This window comes from Limulus polyphemus, unplaced genomic scaffold, assembly GCF_000517525.1.
Source record: "Limulus polyphemus unplaced genomic scaffold, Limulus_polyphemus-2.1.2 Scaffold2166, whole genome shotgun sequence".
Classification (NCBI taxonomy): Eukaryota; Metazoa; Arthropoda; class Merostomata; order Xiphosura; family Limulidae; genus Limulus; species Limulus polyphemus.
Window position 1 is genome coordinate 64,761 of NW_013667776.1, and position 22,931 is coordinate 87,691.

The 22,931-nt window shown below is 29.8% G+C and overlaps 1 protein-coding gene across 1 annotated transcript in view; it reads right to left on the reverse strand.

The window, feature by feature from the left end:
- The window catches only part of LOC106466139 (dihydropyrimidinase-like), a 52,595-nt gene that overhangs the window by 27,133 nt on the left and 2,531 nt on the right, over window positions 1-22,931 (reverse strand). The window contains exons 2-6 of the mRNA XM_022394103.1: window positions 20,203-20,345; window positions 18,683-18,751; window positions 15,587-15,707; window positions 5,665-5,821; window positions 3,216-3,357 (exon numbers count right to left, since the gene is read on the reverse strand). Coding sequence (XP_022249811.1) covers window positions 3,216-3,357; window positions 5,665-5,821; window positions 15,587-15,707; window positions 18,683-18,751; window positions 20,203-20,345 — 632 coding nt within the window. The remainder of the gene's footprint in view (window positions 1-3,215; window positions 3,358-5,664; window positions 5,822-15,586; window positions 15,708-18,682; window positions 18,752-20,202; window positions 20,346-22,931) is intronic.

The following is a 22,931-nucleotide window of genomic DNA, read 5'->3' on the forward strand; positions in this document are numbered from 1 at the left end:
ATAAAAAAAAAAAAGTCGTATCATACCACCCTAATATAAGAAGGAAAACAACGCCTCTGTAGCCACAAAGAATATCAAAAGCGTGTGTGTAAATGTTTTGAACGTTTCGTAAGTGTCATCGATGGTTAAACAAATTTCGTTCAGGTGACTTTAGCCTTAAAAACTGTGATGGCAGGGGCCGACTTGTTGGAATTGATATTGATGCTCTGAAGACGCTTGTTGAGTCTAACCCAAGGCAACACACTCGTGAAATGGCCCTGAAATTACATGTCTCTCATGAAACAAGACATCTAAGGAATGTGGGAAAACTCCATAAAGAAGGTGTTTGGGTGCCTCACGAACTCTCTGATGATCATAGTTTCCAACGTGTGAAGGTTGCTTCGTCTCTTCTGGCATGTAATGCGCGAGAACCATTCTCGGACAGAATTGTCACCGGTGATGAAAAATGGATTCTTTATGCGAATATTAAATGCCAAAAACATTGGCTCAGTCATAGACAAAAAACCACTTCCGACCCCAAAACCTGGACTCCATCCGTAGAAAGTGATGCTTTGCATTTGGTGGGACTTAATAGGAGTAATTCATTTCGAACTCCTCAATCCACAGCGAATTGTCAATACAAAGATCTATAGTCAGCAAGGGGAACATTTAAATCAAGCCCTTCATCAGAAACACCCTTCACTCGTCAATCGGAAAGGTGTTCTTCTCCACAACAATGCACGTCCACATGTGGCATGTTTGACGCAACAAAAGATTATAGAGTTGGGTTGAGAAGTTCTCTCCCGCCCACCATATTTTCCAGATATGGCACCATCAGATTACTATCTTTGTCGTTCGCTGCAACACCATCTTAATGGGAAGACGTATGCAAATGTGGAAGGTGTTAAAGAGGACATCAACATGTTTTTTGCTTCAAAGCTAAGTGATTTCTTTAATCAGGGCATTAACAACCTGACTGTAAGATGGAAAAGAATCATCGATAACAATGGAGACTATTTCATTTAATAAATGTTTTGTTTTGATATATAAGTTGTTCGGGTTTTTACATCTAAAAAAAAGCAACATTAATTTCTTGATGACCTAGTAACTATTATTTAATGTTGTATACATAGGTGCGGGTCTAGATGGGGTCTTAACCACCCCTCCATTTTTTCAGAAATAAATAAAAGCAGCCAGATATCCATACTACCATATAGCATCAAAACGAAACATTAGATGTCAAGTGTGTTTATTTGATTGGGCTATCAATTACCATAAAAGCTTTTTAGAGGTTTTTTGAAATAAACACAGCTGGAGTCTACTGCAATGCAATTGAGGCTTCAACCAATAACTGATTATTTCAATGCTAGTACAACAATATGAACTACAACTGAACATTGCCATGGTAAAGTTTTGTGCCTCATATTCCTACAGACACTCTAACAAAGTGTCTAGGCTTTAAGAGATTTATTTTTGCCAAAAATATTGTTGTTTAGGACACCTCCAGCTCTCATAAATAAGACTTACTATAGAATCAATTTTTCATCACTTAGTAGTTAGAATTCTCATGAGAAAGATGTATATTTGTATTGTTGATGTCTAAAATAAGTGAAAATGCAAAAGCATGACTGTATAAATAATGACTTTTTAAACAAGCATCCTATTTATCAGTGCTATGATTTCTTTCTAAATAATTATAACTATCTAAATTTCATTTTAAAAATTTGAAATGTGTGTTTTAACTATGTGTATTTTCATATCAATCACAATAGAAATAAAGATATAAGCTTTGAAATCACTGGATTATAATTTGACTGCACTAACCATTTTGAAAATATAAAAATGTTACTTTATTTTTGTTTGGGTTATTCAGGTTACTTTAGGACTATATGGTGAGCATTGATTAATACAAAACCCTTCATTATTACAATAGGACTTTCTTCTTGGTTACAGTGTTGCACAGTAAATTATTAAAAAGTTAACTGGTATCATACCATCACTGTAGAAATGAAACATTACTGCAGCTGGTGTGGAGAATTTAAACACTGTTGTTACTTGTTAACACAATAATATTATAGTAATACAACAGACATTCTAGTTTTATACTTATTCATTCACTAATGATTTACAAACACTGTAAGATAAATTGATTACTATCAAAAGTTTTATTTTATAAAATGATGTTTTCCTAATTTTTGTGTTGTTTGAATCTAAATTTAGATTTCAATAATATCAAACAGTATTAGGTTTTTACTTTGGCTAAGAACTTGTTGACTAAATAAATAAAGTGAGTTGTTATTCATTTCCCTCCAGTGATTAGAAAGCATTTGAGCTGCTGTGTAGTTATAAATACAATACTTAAGGCCACAACATTGTCATAAACCAGGGGTGCAATATTCTGATTAACGAATTTAATGTTTAAACTATAAAAAAAAATTTTTGAAACATTTAATGATTATTATATTAATTTTTAAGAACATTAAGAAAGTTTTTTGTACAAATTATTTTTATATGTATAAAATATTACATATTTCTGTAATATATATAACAAGAAGGAATCCTCAATAGCCGCAGCACCTGATATTCTTTTGAGCAGCATTAAAGTGTATTAATCTACGAGACCTTTACTTCCATTCAATTAGCTATATTTATGTGTACCAGCAATAACAAGCGTGGGATGTGCATATACCCGATTCAATTTTATTACTCATCAGGACCTTTTAGGCAGGATTACAGTAAATTAATCTATGAGACCTTGGGCATGGTCAAATACATCAAACAAAAGGGTTTGACCTTCTGAGTCCAAGACTGTAATTAGATATCAAATCGGTCAAAAGATGACAGAGCTCTGAACTAAAAATTTGTACTTGTAAAACTCCGAGCCATTCAACAAGTTGCTATTCCATGGCTAAAAATAGTGAAAACAACAGAAAAAAATAATTGCATCAGGTGCACCATAATGGCCTATCTTAATCAGACAAGCAAGCATTAATCATATTATTACAGTAATGGTATGCTAGCGCCATTAACCCATGTTTGCATAATTGTTTGTCGGGATCCCCCATCTTCCACACTAGATCCAACGAGGTGCTTCATTTTGATTTATTGTTTGGTATTGTACAGTTGATCAACAGTTTGATGATGATATTATAGATTTCTTTTCCTTAGTTTATGAAATAGTGACTTAAAAAGGACTCAAAAAGTGTATTAACTTATGACTTGGAAATGATACATACCACACCTTTTTCCCACACCACAGACATTCTGTCTTCAACACCATTTACACCATTTGGGATCTTGGTGAAATCATTGGCACCCATGGCTTTTTGATTGGCATTAAACGTACAGTTGTCTGTACCCGTCAGCTGTAATTCACCAGTACAGAGAAAAGAAAAATAATGTTATGCTACAACTTTTTGTATTCACTAACTCATAAGAAAAAGTCTGAAAATTTAGTAAGCAAATATTTTCTTACCATGTAGAATGCTATCAATGTTCAGTAACATATATTTGTAACCCATAACTTGAACAGGGCTATTATACACAAGTATTGTGACTGTACTCCCTGTTTGTAAAACAAACCACAAAAAAAAGCGATTTTCCAGGAAATTGCTATGCAGACTTTAGAAAATTATATTAATGTAAGTACTGGTAAGTCTACAGTACAGCAGAAGTTGTTGCTTTCACTAAACCATCTACTTTATGTCTTGATAAAGTCTGTGATTTTTGAGTTTCTCCCAAACTAAAAGCTTAAATAATACAATAGAAAAAATTATCCTTGTTTTCACATTTTCTTTGCTGGATCATCATTCTAATTTGTGTATGAAAGAGCTAGCAAATGAAACTTAGTATGTTTACATAAAACATAAGACAGTAGCATACTGAATTAGTACATGCTTTAGTACACAGAAACCTAAACCCTTAGTGATGTTTGAAGTTTAACTTTGAAAGCGGTGTTTATAATTTGGTGATTTCCACAAAATATTTAATTAGCACATAAACCTAGTTTAAGTTATTGTTCTATTTACCTAGGTGATAATGCTTGCTTTGTACCTTGCTTTTTTCCTGTGTGTGATATGTACTAATTTCAATGATTTGCTCATAGCATGCAGAAACAGTTGCTTTTTAGTGAATTCATATTGTGAAAGTTGCTATATCAACATTTGTCTCAGGTGTGGATAAGCTATATTTTTTATAAGCTAGACAGTTCTTATACTACAGTTAATGGATATATTACTTGTATTGCTTGAAAACTGTTCAAACAGGCTAACAAAAAATATTTTCTGGGCATGTAAATTCAGTTTATATTTATATTTTCTAGCACTTGTTCCTTATGGAGAAGTCTTTATGAAACTATAATACAGTTGAAGCTGTTCTTGATTTATAAATATATTCATGACAGGACTTCTTGAGCTTATACTTGTAGTTGGTTGTTTATTTTGCAAATGAAATTATACAAATCTATTTATAGAGTGTAGAAAAAGTACATAAACTTTCATTTTAATTTGTCACATTCTGCCTGTACAGCATTAATTTTCCCTGGAAAGTCAAAATCAAAACAAAACTTATATTGTTTAATGCTAACAAAATATAGTTGAATAGTCCTAGCAATGTTCCTTTCAAACATTGATATTCCTCATTTTTCAAATAACATAGAACTGAACTAATCTTTTCTGTCATCTCTCTAAGTATTAGTTAAATACATCAAATTACTGTACATTTAAAGAAATAAACTTCATTCTCACCATCTGATACTAAAACATGCAATAATCCAAAATGTAAATCATTCTTAACTACACGATTTTCACAAAGTGCATGTTAATTCCAATTTTTAATTACATTTTGATGAAAACAAATATCTTATTAACTAAAATACTAGTGTAAAAGCTACAAGCCAGAAAATTATAAGTCATTTTTAGCAAATAGTTCATCTGTGAAAGAAGGGCAGGGCTTTACAAAATCACTCAGAAATATCTGGATAGACAAGCCTACACATTTAAAACTACAGTACAAACTTTACAAATTCGACATTTGCTTTAGTTTGTTATGGCAACTGAATAAATTCAATAGTAACTGAAATTTCAAATTTTATTATTACACATTGTACTAATTTATCAATAGTTATATTTTTGCATAAAATCTTAAAACTTTGATATTATTTAAAGGTAAAATTAAGAAATTTAAAGAAAAACAATTCAGATTTTTTTCTTATGACAGCATTTTTTACCATCATTCTTGATGCTTTTCATAAAATTCTATGGCTTTTCTGATAGTTTTGTCATATGATATCACTAATTTCGAGGGTTGTTTCTGATAAAAACACAATTTATTTAAAAGAATACAATTTCAAAGTTTTATTTAAAAAATAAAATTTTCGAGATTTCTGACTTTCACATAGTACATGTATTAAAATTCTAATTTAAGGAAGATTATAAAACATATTAATACCTCCAGCATTATTAAAAACACAGACCTATTATTTAAACTTTTATTGAGCTACAAAGATTTCAGTAGGTCTACATATGAAGTTTTTAGTTCTTTTAAATTTTAATTCTTTTATGGTTGGGAGGGATATTAGTTCTCAGTCAGCTTGCAGTTTTCAACATGGTAAAAATTATTTCTGTGTTACAATGTAGATTTTTTAAATCAAAAGTGTGTTTATTATTAACAGTATAAGCTACTTATCTAGCTAACATGTCCATTAGATAACCAGGAGTTGAAGGATCTGGACGAAGTGGAGGAGAAAGGACATGAGCAGCAGCATGTTGCCAACACTTGTTGAAATAGTGAGTTCCATCTGTCCCCAGTCCTGCAGCAATTGGCTCTCCAAATACAACACATCCTACAAGGCATCCAATCTTATCAGAATTTGAACACCTTGAAAATCTTCACTATTTTTTTTAACTTTTAAAGTCTGAAGCTGTTACACAAAACATTATCTTCTAACTGAAATTGGAATTATTTACTAGAGGCAGTTTTAAATCAAATGATTCATGTAAATACCCTGAATAAAAAATTGACTAAAATTCAATTTAAATATTTCACTTTTTAATTGTACAATGAAAATAATATTAACAAAAATTAACTATATAAATTAATAAAAAATAAAAATAAATTGAAAATTACTTTCACTTTGAAATAAAACAAGTAATATTTAACAATATGCCACTTTCATTATTAATGAAGTCTCAAAAATTCTTATTGTTTTGAAAGGCTAAATGAGATAGGAATAAATCATGATCAGTAAGGAAATTTACATTATTGCATTGCCCCAACAAACAGGTAATCCTATTTCAACCCTGAAAAAATGTAAATCCAAAAGACAACCTTTGATAACAAATTAGAAGACATTTAGAATAGATAAAAGAAAAAATGTCATTGACAACAACAAAACTTCATATTCTAACCAAAAGCTAAATAAGAAAATGAACAAAAATCTTTTTGAGATGGTCTGCATTAGGAGTTGGACTGACAAGAATCAGAAAAAAGTGTTAGTTTGATATTACTCACTTAACCATACTGCACATGACAAAAGGTTTTAGTGTCTTACATTCAAAATTTTATTAAACCACTTTTTATTTATGTTATACCAATTAGTATAGCATAAAATCTTAGCTAATAATCCATGTTTTAATAGTACACAAGTTTTAAGTTCTTAATTCTTTTGTCAATTTCACGTTTAGTACAAGCTTCATTCTCACAGTAAAGATAATGACTAGCTTTGATGAATTTGTAACAGCTCTTGTCACATAATTAGAAAGCCAGAAAAATTTTAACTGTTAGAGGAAATTGTCTGCTTTTTTACTTTTTACATGTTATTATTCTATGTTCTTTTGTGCATTATTTAATTAAATAAAAATGATTTAATATACTACTACCATTAGTATAAAAAAGTAGGGTTAAGTGACATCGACATTAGACAGCAAAAAATAAAAAAAAGAACAATCGAGTAAGTGCTTTATTTCTTGTTTATTCTATACTTACTATTATAAACGTAACTAAAATGTAAAAATAGGGATCTATTTAGGTTAATTAAAGTTAGATTAGGTAAAATAAATAATAACAATATAATAAAATGTTTCACAAGACACGCACTCAAGCAGCTCAAGGGTAAAGTAATCCGACAGTGTAACATGAGCTCCCCAAGTGATTTAAAACCTATATTGGAGCGAACAGTAGTTAGACATGATTCAAAGGGCAATAAAAACAATAAAATTCAATTATAAATAGATGTATACTGTTACAAGATTAAAACTACTTAGGATAAATGAATGTAGTTTCAGGTTACAATATGAAGTCATTCTAGAAAGAAAAAAGGGTAATTTTTTTTTGGTGGTTATGAGGTCTGTCAAACTGACCTATCTTGTATAGAGTTAGGATAGAGAAAATAACAGATAAAATATAATGTTTTACTGAAAACAAACGTTTGAAATGTATTTGGGAGGTTTTAGAGATTACACAAATGAAATTTGAGATTTTTTGAGATGAATGTATTCTTAATTTTAACATGAAAACCACTTTGCACATGGACTATTCAAATCAAATACTTGATATATTCATGAACAAATCTTTTTTTTAGTTTATTTAAAAATATGACTTTTTCGTATCTGAAAGACTTGTAATGTTAAAATGGCTGAAAAAGTCAATAGTGGGACATAGTGAGCTTCCAGTTGGTTATTCATGTCATACATAGAAGTAAGTGTATATAAGGGAGCGTTTCCAAAAATGGAAAGAGGTAGGTGGGATGTCACTGTGTTTGATTTATTGCTTAAGCAATATCTTAACAAATAAAAAAGATAAGATGTTCTTATTTTATATTCTTGTTTGTCAATATCAGTAACTTGAGTTCCTAATTCATATGAAACTATAGACTTAGTATTTTGACATCACAAAAATCGATGTTTAACTGTGTTTTCTAATATTTACTCTTAAATTAAGATAATGAGTAAGGTATAATACTAAAGTTTGAATTATAATCTACAGTTTGATACCAAACTTATTGACATCAATTCATGAAACAGTAGTTCAATCAAATTTTGAATGCGTGTCAACAAATGTGATGACATGGCCTTTCAACCATGACCCATCTGGAGAGTGTTAAAATATTCTCATGCAAATGAATATTGTGAAATCCAGAAGTTTAAGAAAACACAACAGACTGAAACCTTTGTAGAAAACTGTTTTCCTGCTACATACACATACCTGTACATTGTATATATTAGGTTAATAAAAGAAATAGTTTTCAGATATAGTTAAAAGTCATGCAGAAAACGAAAATATTCACTAATGGTATCCATATTCATTCATCATATGGATACGAAGTTTTTTATACATTTCACAATTTTACACTATTTATGACACTTATTTTTTTATTTTAATAAAAGTTCTCGGGTTTGTCAGCAGTTTTACCTAAAATAGCTAGATACATATCCTCTAGCTAAACATTGAAAAACATCACTACTACGGTGGCTTCTTGGATATTGGAGATGGAAATTCTCACTCATGTCATCAAAGAGAGAGTGACACGGTCTTGCCAACATCACCTAAGCCCCAACACAGTGTGATCAGGGTCAACCTGTTGCCAATTGCTGGTAATACTGACAGCAGGATATCAAACAGACTGATGCAGTCTTGTAGACTTCTCATAAGACAATGTGGTTGGGGTCAAACAAAATTTACTTTTATGGAGTATATATATAGATGCAAGTAGGCAGTATGACTTTTCTAACTTCATAAATATTAAACCAATTAAACCTGACTGTGGGAGTTTGCCTATTCTCTTGACTGTAATGATAAAACTTTGAAGGCAAGTTCATCGTCCCTGGATTTTGACTGTGACCCCATGGAAAATTTATTTGGACACCCATACCCATATCTAAGTACATTTAAGAGATACCTTTCATTTCTTTGCTTATTCTGTTCCTTTTTATAAGCAAACATGAACTAGCTTGAAGCAGATGCAACAAATGTTTGAATAAAGTAAAACATAACTAAAAAGATCCCCAAAAGCCAAGTTATACTTTTCCTATATTGAAAATGTATTTCCAATAGATACTTACTTCCTCTCACATAAGTGTTTTGTGCATGGTATTCTCATTCAGTGATGCCCTGTATATGCAAGAAAATGTTTTGCACATGCCACAAGCCTTCAAGCTCCCACATCTGGAATTGACTGATTCCAATGCATCTCACATGCACATCATCATCCCAACCACATAATATATGAATCTCAATCCCATAATATGTAAATGTGGGTAAGAGTAAAAGGATGTGCCTCCAGGTCTAGTGTGGCTAGGGCACGATGGACCACACACGGTCAGTCAATCAACTACAATCCAAAAGCCAGCCACATGTGAGGGTAGGATGAAGTATGCCAATCAAAGGGGTGAACTGCAATTTTGATGGCTCATTCCAGTGTTACATACTGGAGGATATCTTGTCATCTACACCAGCAGAATACCACCACCATACTCTCAACTGAATGGTTTTATAATTATTTATGTATATGTGATATATATATATTATTTGCATTAACACATTCAAGAGGATGCCTCCATGGTCCACCACCCCAGTGGCTTGGAACTGGAAAGTGGTAAGAACTCTCAAACTATACTAGAAGAAAATGGGGGAGAAAGCGCAGTGGATAGTTTGGAGGAATGACAACACCTGAGACAGTGCAGGTGTTGTCTAGAAAAGTAGATAAGATAAGTATCTAGAAGAGTAGATAAGATGACACAAAGCTGAAAAACTAAGTATGGGAGAAAATGGATAGGATTAACCGATATCCAAAGGACATAAAATCAAGAAGAAAATATTCTTGATAATAAGATAAAGCAAAAAGAATCAAAGTCGATATAGGGCGAGGCATGCAAGTACCCACTTTCAAATGAAATGGGTAAAGCCATTATAGCATGGACCCCATCTCCCAGGGAGATGTGTGTGTGTTTTCTTATAGCAAAGTCACATCAGGCTATCTGCTGTTTCCACCAAGGGGAATCGAACCCATGATTTTTTGCATTGTAAATCCAAAGACTTACTGCTGTCCCAACTGGTGACCCCACAGGCCCATCACAAACAAAAGTATCGATAAGAAGTATAAAGTATAAATTAAAGTAAATTAATGGTAAGAAGGATAAATTATATGAAATGACAAAAATGAAATAGTCGATATATTGGAAAAGTTAAGAAATTGTGTAATGAAACAAACATATGTATTACATGTTAAGTGTTGAAGAAAACAAATATTTATCCTAACTGTCAATTAACTCAGAAGTATAACCACAGGCAAACCGCAATTAACAAACACTTTTTAAGCCTAAGCTAAAAAGATATTTAACTTAATACATGATTAACCCGTAAGTAGAATCACATGTAAATCTAAAATAACAGTCACATCTTAAGCCTAATCGAACAGAGTAAGACAAAGGATATCACTAAGCACTAAAATAAAAATAATAACCTAACAATAAGTATGTAACCATATTGGGAGAAGTGAGTGAGAACCCGGCTCAAGGGTTCCACACAAACCAAGTAATATAAAGAAATATAAAAGATGAATAATAACAAAAATTAAATAAATGTTAATTTTTAAAATGAAGGAAGTGTGTATTAACTATAACGTATGTATGAGACCTGATGTATGGAAGAAATACAATACAGTTAAACGAATGATTGATATACCAGTAAGATAAATTACAGGTAATCCTAAAATAATAAAGTCCCCTGGTAAGCCTAAGTGAATGGTATAGGAGAAAAGATACAACTAAAACTAATGTCTAACCTGAAATCAGATAATTACAGATAATAATAATAATAAAAGAATTATTCAAAAACCATTACAGTATAATGTCTTATCTTCCCAAAGTTAGCAGACTATATTTCAAATTGTGTGTTTCCCGCAGAGTAGTGCTACCTAAAGCTAGAGTAAATGGGCTGATGGAACATGCAAACTCCAAAGCAGTAATGCAGAATTCGTAATGCAAAATGAATAACCAAACACCACTGTGTTGGCAGAAAGAAAGAAAAAGTTTTTGTAATGAAGTAATAATAATAATAAACAAAATAATTCCACTTCGGAATAACTCAACAAGTTATAAAAAGCACTTATTATATAATAAAGAGTAAACTGGTTGAGAGAAATTAATACAAAGACATGGAAATAAAACTCTTTAAAAGAGCACAAACTAAACATTACAACACAAGTACTGCCAAATGAGAAGTGACAGTTTAATAGAATTGAATAGCGGGAGTCACATGTGTCAAGAGAGTATGTCGCACTCTTATTGGAGGAGGGTTGTCACATGATGATTTGTATGCGAGATGCATTGAAATTAGCCATTTCCAGTTGTGGAAGCTTCAAGGCTTGTGGCATGTACAAAAAATCTTATGTGAGTGAAGATAATATACTATATAAGAAAGACAGTTTTATCAAAACTGAAAAAAAATCAGCTAATCAAAAAACAACATATGTTTAATGTTAGATATTCTTGGTTTGGAGCTACAGAATGTAGAAGATTAATTAGCTAATCTATGATAGGAAACTTGAGTATACATACACAAAAAAGCAAAAACAACACTGAAATAGTTTTTAAAGGAGGAAGAAAACTTAAGTTAGGGTACACCTTTGTTATCTTTATTTTATTTACCAACTTCTGCAGAAATGTATGTTACAAGCCTTAATTAACAATTTTTTCTTATGAAGCAAGAAACATTAGATAGTAATATGCCTTCCATAAACAAGTCCTTGCACTAACCAAAGAGAGAGAAAACAAAGTATTTTTTGACAGAGCAAAACATTATACTGACTAAATGGCAAGGTCAAAGATCTATAACTGTCCCAATATTGAGCTGCTTGCCAGAGAGAAAAAAAGCCAAGCAGCAGTAACCAACCACCACAAAGACTTTGTCCAGTTTGTTGAACTAAATAAAAGGATTGTCACTCTTATAATGCATTCACTGCTGAAAGTGCAGAATATTTGTAGATCTAAAATCCAACTGGTGTAAATCAAAAGTTATACTAGTTATAAACAAAAGTATACATGCAGGACTCAGACTGATTCAGGCATTTTTGTATAAGAAAAAGCAAGAGCTATTGACCAGAGAACAATGTTGGCAAAAAACTGTAGATTAACCTGTAGAGAGTAAGAACAGGAATTAATCTAGATTTCCAATTTATATCATATTTATAAAATCATTACAACCTGCTAGCTGTTGCATAATTGAAGAGTTACATGAAATACATTTGACAAACCTAAGATCTCCAGAACAGAATAATTACTACAGTCTCTTATAGGCTATTGGTCATCTAGTACATAAATAAGTTCTTTTGTAGGTATTTTAATCAGGGGAAAGATTATAATTTATGGGTATAATTTGGATTCTTATGAATGAGGATTAGGCAAGGGTATAGGGAAATTATGCTAGCTCTGCTATAAGTAATTCATAAAAAAGATAAATGTAGGAGGTCAGCCTTACAACTTTTTTATGAAGCATCTCTCTAATGACATTGTTTCAGGTAGAAGGGAATATGATTAGGCAAGATTTAATGTAAAGCATCTCTTAATTGTGTTGTTGTTATGTCTAGTTATTATTCCATCTATAGCTATTGACAGTAGATACTAGTTAACCCTTTCACCATGGGCTACATATAAAATACCGAGTCTGTATACACATGTGCATTCATTAAGTATTTATACTATAACTTTTGATACAGTATGTGTATCTTCACAAAATTTGGTACAATTTTGGAAAACATTACAAGTCTTTTGTACATAAAATATCAGATTTTTTGAACAAAGTCTTTTTGCTAAAAATTTGTTTGTGAACATATCAAGTCTGTTTCATTACTAGTCCGAGTGCAAAGTGATTTTCATGTTATGATTAAAAATACTATTCTTCGTCCAAAACAATCTCAAATTTCATTTGTGTAATCTCTAAAACCTCCTAAATACATTTCAAACATTTGTTTTTCAGTAAAACTTTATATTATATCTGTTATTTTCTCTGCCATAACTCTATACAAGGTTGGTCAGTTTGACTGACCGCGTAACCACATACACACAAAAAAAAAAATTGAAATAAATCTAAATTACTCTTTTTTTCTTTCTCAAATGATTTCAAATTGTAACGTGAAACTACATTTATTTATTCTAACCCAGCAAACACACTACGTAGTGACATGGTATAGTGGTTTGGTAATGTCCCAATAATACATAGCATGTACATAGTAATAATGTAACTTCATAATGTTGTCCCACTACATATTAACATTAAATTATATATGTAACTTTATAACATATAGCTAGTGCTATTAAGTAGCAATAGCTTTAAACTCATAACAATACACAACTATTTATACTTAAATGTTATTGTGTTATTGCCCTTTGAACCATGTCTAACTGCTATTCGTACCATTACAAGTTGTAAATAACTTGGGGAATGTGAGGCTCACATTACGCTATTGAATGACATTACTCACAAGCTACTGCAAGCTGCTCGTGTGTGCATGCCTCGTGAAAATATTTTATTAGATTATTATTCATTATACCTAACCCGAAGAGATTCCTATTTTTATGTTTTAGTTACTTTTCTATGAATAATAAATAAAGAATACATATGAAAAACAAGAAATAAAGTGCTTTATTGGACAATTTATTTACTTTTTTGTTGAAGGCACTTAACCATACTTTTCTTTATACAGATGGAAGTAGTGTACTAAATAATTTTTATTTAATTAAATAATGCACCAAAAAATATAACACAACAACATCCCAAAGCAAGCAAAGTCCCATAACTATCAGAATTTTTCTGGTTTTCTAACTATGCGACAACAGCCATTACAAATTCAATCAAGCTAGTCAATATGTACTAAAAGGTGTACAGAGCTTGTACTAAAAGAGAAATTGACAATTCTCTGTTTAGAGAACCATGTTATATAATATATCATTTGATAGATAAAACCTTGGTTTTTTGTTGGTTATAAATAATATAGTATTAAGTGTAAGAGAAAACTATTAACAAATCCTGAAAGAGAGGATGTGAAAGGTGGGTGTGGCAAGAAGGGTCTGATTTACTATTTGATGGCTCTGTAATCAAACAAAATTGAAGGCTATAAAAATTATGCTTTGTCTGAGCAATGACAATTTGATAATAAGTAATTTATGTTAAATTTCATACTTATAGGAGGTGGTGAATAAATTAAAGAGGGGATGCCTAGAGTAAAAAAAAATGTCGCATTTCTTACACTAGGAGAAATTAAGGATTTTCTTTAATATTGCCTTATAAAATTAAGAACATAAACTTATATACTACTACGATATGGAATATTAGCTATGATTTTATGCTTTACTAATTGATATAACATACACAAAAAGCAGCATTATTAAATTTTAAATGTAAGTCACTAAAAGCCTCGTGACATCCAGTGTCATTATATAAAAGACTGTTAAGTTTAGATATTATTGATCAATTTATTTTTGTGAGTGAATATTTCATTATTGTTTAGTTTTTGTTATAATAGGAGTTAAAAAAGGACGATTATAGGAAGTTTTGTTAATAATTCATTGATGTTGAGACTATTGCATGTCACGTGTAATAAACTGACGTCAAGAATATAGAAGGTGGACAGAAGATTAAGTGAAAAAGATATAAATAGTTAACATAATGCACTTAGACAAAAGTAATAGAGGATCTTCAGAAGAAAGAAGACCAAACGATAAAGGTAACTCGTGCCACAATTGTAAGTGAATCACACTCAGAATACTAGTGCGATAGTAATACAAAAGATAGTTCGGTATGTCAACTGAAATTCTAAAGTAATTGAATAGGCCTAAATGGACTTTTGACAAGAAGGAGAAAACTACATATATAGTAGTTATGATATGCCTATAATATCTACAGTGTTTAATAATTTGTTGTACATACATTTAACTTGTTCCAAATATATATATATTATTTTGAAAACAAGTGAAGTGCATGGTGTTTGTTTATAGTTGAATTTATTGCTAACAAGTCACAGACACCTACTGTAGAAGAATCCTAAGCCCAAAAACAACATTGTGTGTATTTATACTATTAAGAAATATAACTAAAAGCGTTTTTATTTTGACCACCGGAAAAAAGAAGAATATATATTTTAAATTCCAACACTGGATGCCCAGGCAGAGAGGGTTAATCTACAATGATATTTTTCACACCATTTACTTCATGTCATCTATGAGGCAAGAACCTATGCCATACTGAACAAATGCTCTAAAAGACTAAAAACCTTACTGGATACTTTTACTCTTTCCTTAGAATGAAAAGTGTCTTGTTGAACAGGATTTGGTCTGCCATAGTAACACTCATTCACAAAATATGTAAACTACCACTTCATAACTTTAAAGGTGTAAACACACAGAATAAACACTACTGTAACAAAAGCAGAATTAGAGCATCTGTATGATTGAACAGCAGATCTTTGCTGTCAGCCATATACTTGAACTGGTTTTAATCATCTAATAAATTTTCTAATCTGACCTTTAATAACAAAAAAAAATACTGAATTATATAAAAATCACACAAACATCTTAATATTTCTAACACATGTATCATTGAGATTAAACCTTGCCTTCCTCCCTTTTTCTGGCAATAATTTTTGCTGCACTTTTGCTCATGACATGAACAATATAGAGTGGACAGTTTACTTGATTGGCCAAGACTATAGCCCTGTGGGTTGCCTCAGCTTCAACCTGCAAGTCAAAGTACAGTATTAGATTTTAATACATGATACTGACAAACAAAATATATAATAAGTACTACTAAAATAAATAACTTCAATTATCAGTTAAGCAGAAAAAATAGTTATTAATAAATTTAGGTAACACTTAATATCACAAAACCTGCATCACATTAAGTCTACAAATATAGTATACGATATAAAAAAATGACCAGTTCAAGATATTACTAATGAAATTCATTTAGAATAATGGTCATTCAATGGATAAACTCAGTATTGCAGTTATAAGACTATTAACTCTCTCACTATGAGCTCAGTCAAATCAGCAGAGTTCACAACCCTAAACTGACCTTTATAAGTTTAATACTATAACTTCTAATATGTTTTGTGTATCTTCACAAAATTTTGCAAGCTTTCAGCAAGCATTAAAAGTCTATCGCAAACAAACAATCAGAAATTTTAATGAAGTATTTTCATGAAAAATTTCTCCGTGGACATATGAAGTCAAAGTGTTAACTGTTCAGATTGCAAAGTGATTTTTATGTTAAGAATAAAATACTATTCTTCATCTGAAAATTGTCAAATTTCATTTGTATACCCTCTAAAACGTCCTAAATAAATAAATTTCAAATGATCGTTTTCAGTAAAACATTATATTTTATATCTTATTTTCTCTACCCTAACTCTATACAAGGTTGGTCAATTTGACGGACCTTATAACCATCATTAAAATAATAGGAAATAAATCTAAATTACCATTTTCTTATTTCTAGAATGAATTCAAATTGTAACATGAAACTACATTTGTTTATCCTGAGTAGCTTAAATCTTGTAACAGTATACATTTGTTTATACTTTATTGTCTTTTGTATTATGTCTAACTAATAATCCCACCACACAATTGTAAATCACTTGGCAAATGTGTAGCTCATGTTACTGCACCAAATTATTAAGGTACGAGCTACTCATGTACAGCTCGCATGCTTAACTCATGAAAAAATTTTATTATTATTTTTCTTTATTTTACTTAATCTAACCTTATCTAATTGTTACATTTTAGTTACTTTTATAATAATAAAAAAACAATACACATTAGAAACAAGAAATATAATACCCAGATCTTCATTTTTTGTTGTTGACTGTCAATAAAACTTAACCGTACTTTTATACTAATGGTATTACTACACTAAATAAATTTCTATTTAATTAAATAATGCACCTAGGAACACAGAAAAATAACACATAAAAATCAGACAAAATCCAATAAGTATCATAATTTTTATGGCTTTCTAATTATACAATAACCATTAAAAGTTCAGCTAAGATCATTGATGTATTTCCCATGGAAATAATGTTTGAACATGAAGTGAAACAGACAATTCTCTGTAGAGATAACAATGTAATATAACACATCATTTGATGGAATAAAACTGGCTTTCCGTTAGTTATAAATAATATAGTATGAAAGATCAGAGACAACTATTACCAATTTGTGGAAGAAAGGATGTGATAGGAGGGTGACAAGAAGGGTCTAATTTTCTATTTTATGGCTCTGTAACCAAATAAGATTGAAAGTTATAAAAATTATGCTGTGTCTGAGTGACAACAATATTATGATGAGTAATTTACATTAAATTCTGCAATTCTTGGAGAAGTGGTAAATTAATTAAAGAGGGGATTCTTAGAGAGCAAATGTCACAATTCTTGTACTAGGGTGAGGATTTTTTATAATATTTTGTTACGAAATTAAAAACTCAAAACTTAAATAATATTAAAATCTAATTTATTAAAACTCTGTTTGTATGTCAAGTTTATCCGTGTACCATAGATTACTTTTATTTAATTTTGAATGTAACTCTCTAAAAATGTCATGACCTCCCCATAGCGAGAGGGTCAATAAAACATAAAAACCTTCTTTACAATAAGTAATAACAATTACGATTATAAGTGCATAATTAAGGATAAAGAAATAATCTTGAAGTACTCATATTAGAATTACTTTTATTTATTAATGGCAAAAGTGACCAGGAGATCCAAATAATTTTTCTTCTCAATATATTGAGGTTTCAGTTTCTCTATTTTCTGTATGCTTCTAAGTATTAATGTTTGGTGGTTAAATAATACATGCAATTCAATTTTCAAAATAGGTTACAGTAACTTAATACATGCAAAAGAAAAAGCAACTAATATTAACTTTTGATTAAAGCAAGCTGCTTATTTAGACAAAAATAAAAATCAGCCCAATAATGAGTAGAGCTAACAAATTATACAAGTCCTTATGTTCCTTCTTAAATATTAAAATTCATTTTTCATCAGTTGAATACCCTCACTGTTAATAAGATTTTCAGCAATAAACCCATTAATTAAGATAAAAAATAAGATAAGATTTTGTTTTTATAGTACTAAAAATATAAATCAATGGATAAGTCATCAAGTTAGAGAAAGAGAAATATTGACTCAAATCATTAACAAGTATCAGTGGCTTAGCAGTAAGGCTGAAAGCTTATAATGCTAAAACAAAACAAGTTTCAATACAAGTGGTGGACACAACACAGATAGTCCACTATGTAGCTTTACGCTTAACAACTAAACAAACAACGTTAGCAAGTATTCTATTTGCATAACTTTCACCATATAGTCTAGGTATTCTATTTCCTATAAATATATAGGTTTATATAAATAAAATCTTAATATCTAGTTTTTTAAAAAAATTCTAACAGAGTTTAAGTTTAAGACATTATATGTCCAGTTTAATAAAATAATAATTGCACTTAATTCCAAAATCATAAGTAAAACTTAGTTAAAAATGGAATATTTATTTGAGTAACATATTTTATTGATGTGCTCATAACTGTTACACAAATTTATAAACAAAATATTGTTTAAAGATTAACCATTACATTTTAATTGGTGTATACTGTCAAAAAATTGTTTGCTACAAATCATATATAAGTAGAAAAATAGTTATTATGAAAGAAGCAAATTCACCTCTTCTGTTCTGCTGTACATATGCCCTTCAGGACCAGTGATTCCCATACTCAAAATCTTTTTCTGATTCTAGAGGACAAAATTACAAAATTGAAATAATCAATAACATAATTACTCATACTAAGCATGAGTATTTTATTAATATTGCTTCTAACCTTTAAAAATTATTTGCACAAAAATTAATAAGGTTAAAAAAAACACAAAAGTGTTAACAATTAAGCAAAAACTACAGACTCTTTCCCACATTGTTAGTTGACTTTGAAGTTACAAATTAGTTACTGTGAACAGCTTAAAAATCATTAAAACAATCTGTGATCAAATGATTTATATGTTTTTTTTGGGGATGAGAAACAAACTTTTAATTCCCAGAACTACATCAATTCCAAATTTTATTACTGTAAAATTATGGTAGCTATGGACTAAGGTTGAGCTTTTTGCAATTGCCAAGATAAAGACAAATTATTGAAATTATAAGATCAAAAATGTAAAAAAGTATTAATATCCATTCTTTATCTAGTTTTTATTTTTTATTACCAATTACTAAGGATAACAAAATGCTGTTACTTTCTGCATTGGCAGCAAGGCTTAGTTACAAAGATTTCTAATTAAAATGAAAAAATAATAATTAATGTGTACACATTTCTATGAACTTATTTCTTTGTTTAACAACTATTCTTGTATAATTTATTACTTACAAAATATCAATTATGTGCTGTACATACAATTTCTGGAACCTGCTATACTGCAAATACTTATAAATTTTCTTTGGACACTAGTGTACCTTAATACAACACAGTAATAAGTTTGTCATTCATCATACATAACACAAAGGAAACTCAAGTTATACACATATCTAAAACATTTCCATTGTTTGTTTTACATACAGTAGTCTAGACCTCAGGATACAGTTACATAATTATTTGTTTGTTTGTGCAGTTCTCAGCAAAGCTAATTAGGGTCTATCTGCATTAAAAGTCCTTAGTTTTGTAGTGATAACTAGAGGGAAAGCAGCTAGTCACCATCACTGATTGTCAAACTCTGGGTTACTCTTGTTTTACCAAATAGTGATATTTAACCATCACTCTAATAATGCATCCATGGCTCCAAAAAGAGGAGCTTTATTCCTTGGGGGCAGCAACAGGATGTAAACGGTAGAATTTTTTATCCATAATCTGCCATGTTAACCAATGGACTAACCTTTATCACAGGCATCATTGATTATAATAAATAAACATAATCATTTTTTGTTCTTTACATTCAGTTATTTAGAGAGAAAACATTTTCACATTTTAATGGGTATTTAGCACAAAAAGTAATTTTTTTCAAATTTAAGTATTTCATCAAAACTGTATCACAAAATCTAACAGAGAATTTAAGTACTAGTATAATAATAGACATAAAAAATCAGGAAAGAATTTTAAGATGTTAGAAGGACTAAAAGAACTTTGTTTAATAGGCTTTGATAAACAATATGATATAATGATTATTAAAAACACAGAACAAATAAAAAAACAGCTTACTTCATGTATTACATCACCATTTTCTGCATGAACTTGAGCTATGGCTCCTAGAGCTTTGCAGGTCTTGAACACATCAATTAGCTCATCATCTCTTAACATAAAGACATCTTTGTAAGCCATGAACATTTTGAACGAATTTATACCTGTAAATAAATGTATGTTTGTTGCATGTATATTATCTGTTTAAAGGATTTATTTCAACAGCAAAATATTGTGGGAAAAAAATACTCTTATACTTGTTACCATTTGTCATTTTTTAACAACTACCTAGTAAATAGAGTTCCTGTTTTTTTTAATTAGGTGTACCCGATTGTTTTTTATGAAAAGGTCTTTATTGATTCTTTGAATAAATATTTTAAGTTAGAAAGTATATTTTAATAAAACTATTTTCAATTAAATGAAAATTATAAACTTTTCTGAAAAGAATAAAAACCTGCTATATTGAAGCTACTAGATGCTCACTAATGTTTAGTTTACAGTTTTAAATGAACGAGTATCCTTTAAATTTTCTTTCTGCTTTATCATTTTCATAAGCTAAAACCTGTGAGGTTTAGGTTTGAGTGACTTGGCTTCATGCATTCAAAGATACGTTACAATTGTGTCCTTTAAATGAACACGCAACTCCCTCCAAAACTTCCAAATGTAAGAATCAACACAGTCTAGGCAGTCTAAACAATTATTTTTGGAAATCAAACAATGTATGTTCTCAATAAGTTTAAATGTAAATACATTTTCAAGGGAAGCATTTTAATTTTCCTCTTTCATTTGAAATAATCAGTAACTGTTGAGCATCATTATTAATATTTGTTCAAAATAACAAAACCTCTTTTACTTTTGTTGCTATTCATTTCAGTACAACACTTAATATCAAACTTGATTTTCTGGGCAAAATAAAGCTTTTAATAACTAGTCCTTTTACAGCTATCTTAACTTTTTTCCTAATATAAACCTAAAATTTACAAAAATTCTTAATACCTTTTATTTTCTTAAAAACATTTTCAGGTTTCAATAGTATTTTTTCCAGCTAACAAAATAAACCAATCCTTCCCCTGAAACATGCTGAAGTCTTTAAAAACCAGTTATCCACTTTTTGATTATTTGCCTTACATTTATGTTTCTGCAGATGTTGAAAAAAAAATTATATTTTGATAAATGCTCTTGAATACTAAAATTTCTAATCACATTCACTTCAGCACTAAAGACAGATAGAATTTTTCTAAGTGAGCTCATTCACAACACATAACATTCCAAGATAAGTAATAAGTAATCTGCCTTAACTAGGGCAAACACTATGTTTTTAGAGCAGTGCTTTATGAACTGATCTACCAGGATTTCATTTCTACACTCCCTCTGAACATTATAAACTTGATAGATATCTCCAACAAAAGATATTCCAATACCCTAAAACAAGATGGCTCACTGCTTCCTCTTGAATGCAAATAAAATTTTAGTAAAAAATAAAAATATTTGGATATTTTTTGAAAATAAAAACATGTATTACGAATACCTTTCTATATGACAAGGCAATTATATTTCCTGCTTGATGTTTGTGCCTGTTGATATTCTCTTATCATGAATGGTAAGTTATTGAATATAAATTTGGATTTGTATTCCTCACCCCAATTTTGTCTACTTCAATGAATAATAACCTATTTTAATAACTGCTTTCATTTTTGTTTGAGGTACTTGTTAAATGCAATACTCAGAATAGGATACTTTCACAAATATGCAAATGTATTGTTAGATTGATCTGTTTATTTTTATTAATTAGAATAATTTTATATTTTCATAATTAAAAAACAAGTTCATTTATTTTCTATTTATTTGGTGCTGTTACAACTGTAAGTTCAAGCTAAGTCTACTAGTAAATTATTAAAATTTGCAGTTGTTTGTTTATTGTCAAGCACAAAGCTGTACAATGTATCCATTTCAACTACCTAAACCCAATTTTTAACCCTTAGATTTACTGCCAAGTAATATGCAGCAGTACTGCTTGGAGTGAAAGATGGTAAAAGTTGCTTGTTATGGTTTTATTACGGAATTTTTATTTAAGAACAGTAGAATAATTTAGATAGTCAATTTGTTTTCTTTTATGATCAATAAATTATAAGCTTACTGTAAAGAAATTTAAAATAATTTTAAACCAGTTTTTCTTTTCACAAATGATTTGTGATATATTCTTTTTTACTGCCAGCTATTTAAAATTGAATTACCAAGATAAAAAAAAATTTATTCAAACTTTAGCAGTCAAAATCTGTATAACCAAAGTATACCAACTTATTCATTTCAATTAGCATTTAACTGTATGAACAAAGACCTAAAATTTCAAACATTTGTTCTATTAACCATTTTGAGATAGGTTCAATATAAAATGCACGAGTTCATATACACATTTCCACACATTAAGTATTTATACTCTAACTTTTAATGCAGTATGTGTATCTTCATAAAATTTGTTAGACTTTTAGTAAACATTACAAGTCTTTTGTACACAAAGAAATCAGATTTTTTAATGAAGTATGTTTACTAAATATTTGTTTGTGAATGTTTCAAATCTGTCTCGTTACTAGTCCAATTGCAAAGTGATTTTCATGTTATGATTAAAAATGCTATTCTTCATCCAGAAAATCTCAAATATCATTTGTGTAATCTAATACTTTCTAAACATTTCAAACGTATTTTTTCAGTAAAATTTCATATTTTATCCATTATTTTCTCTGTCCTAACTC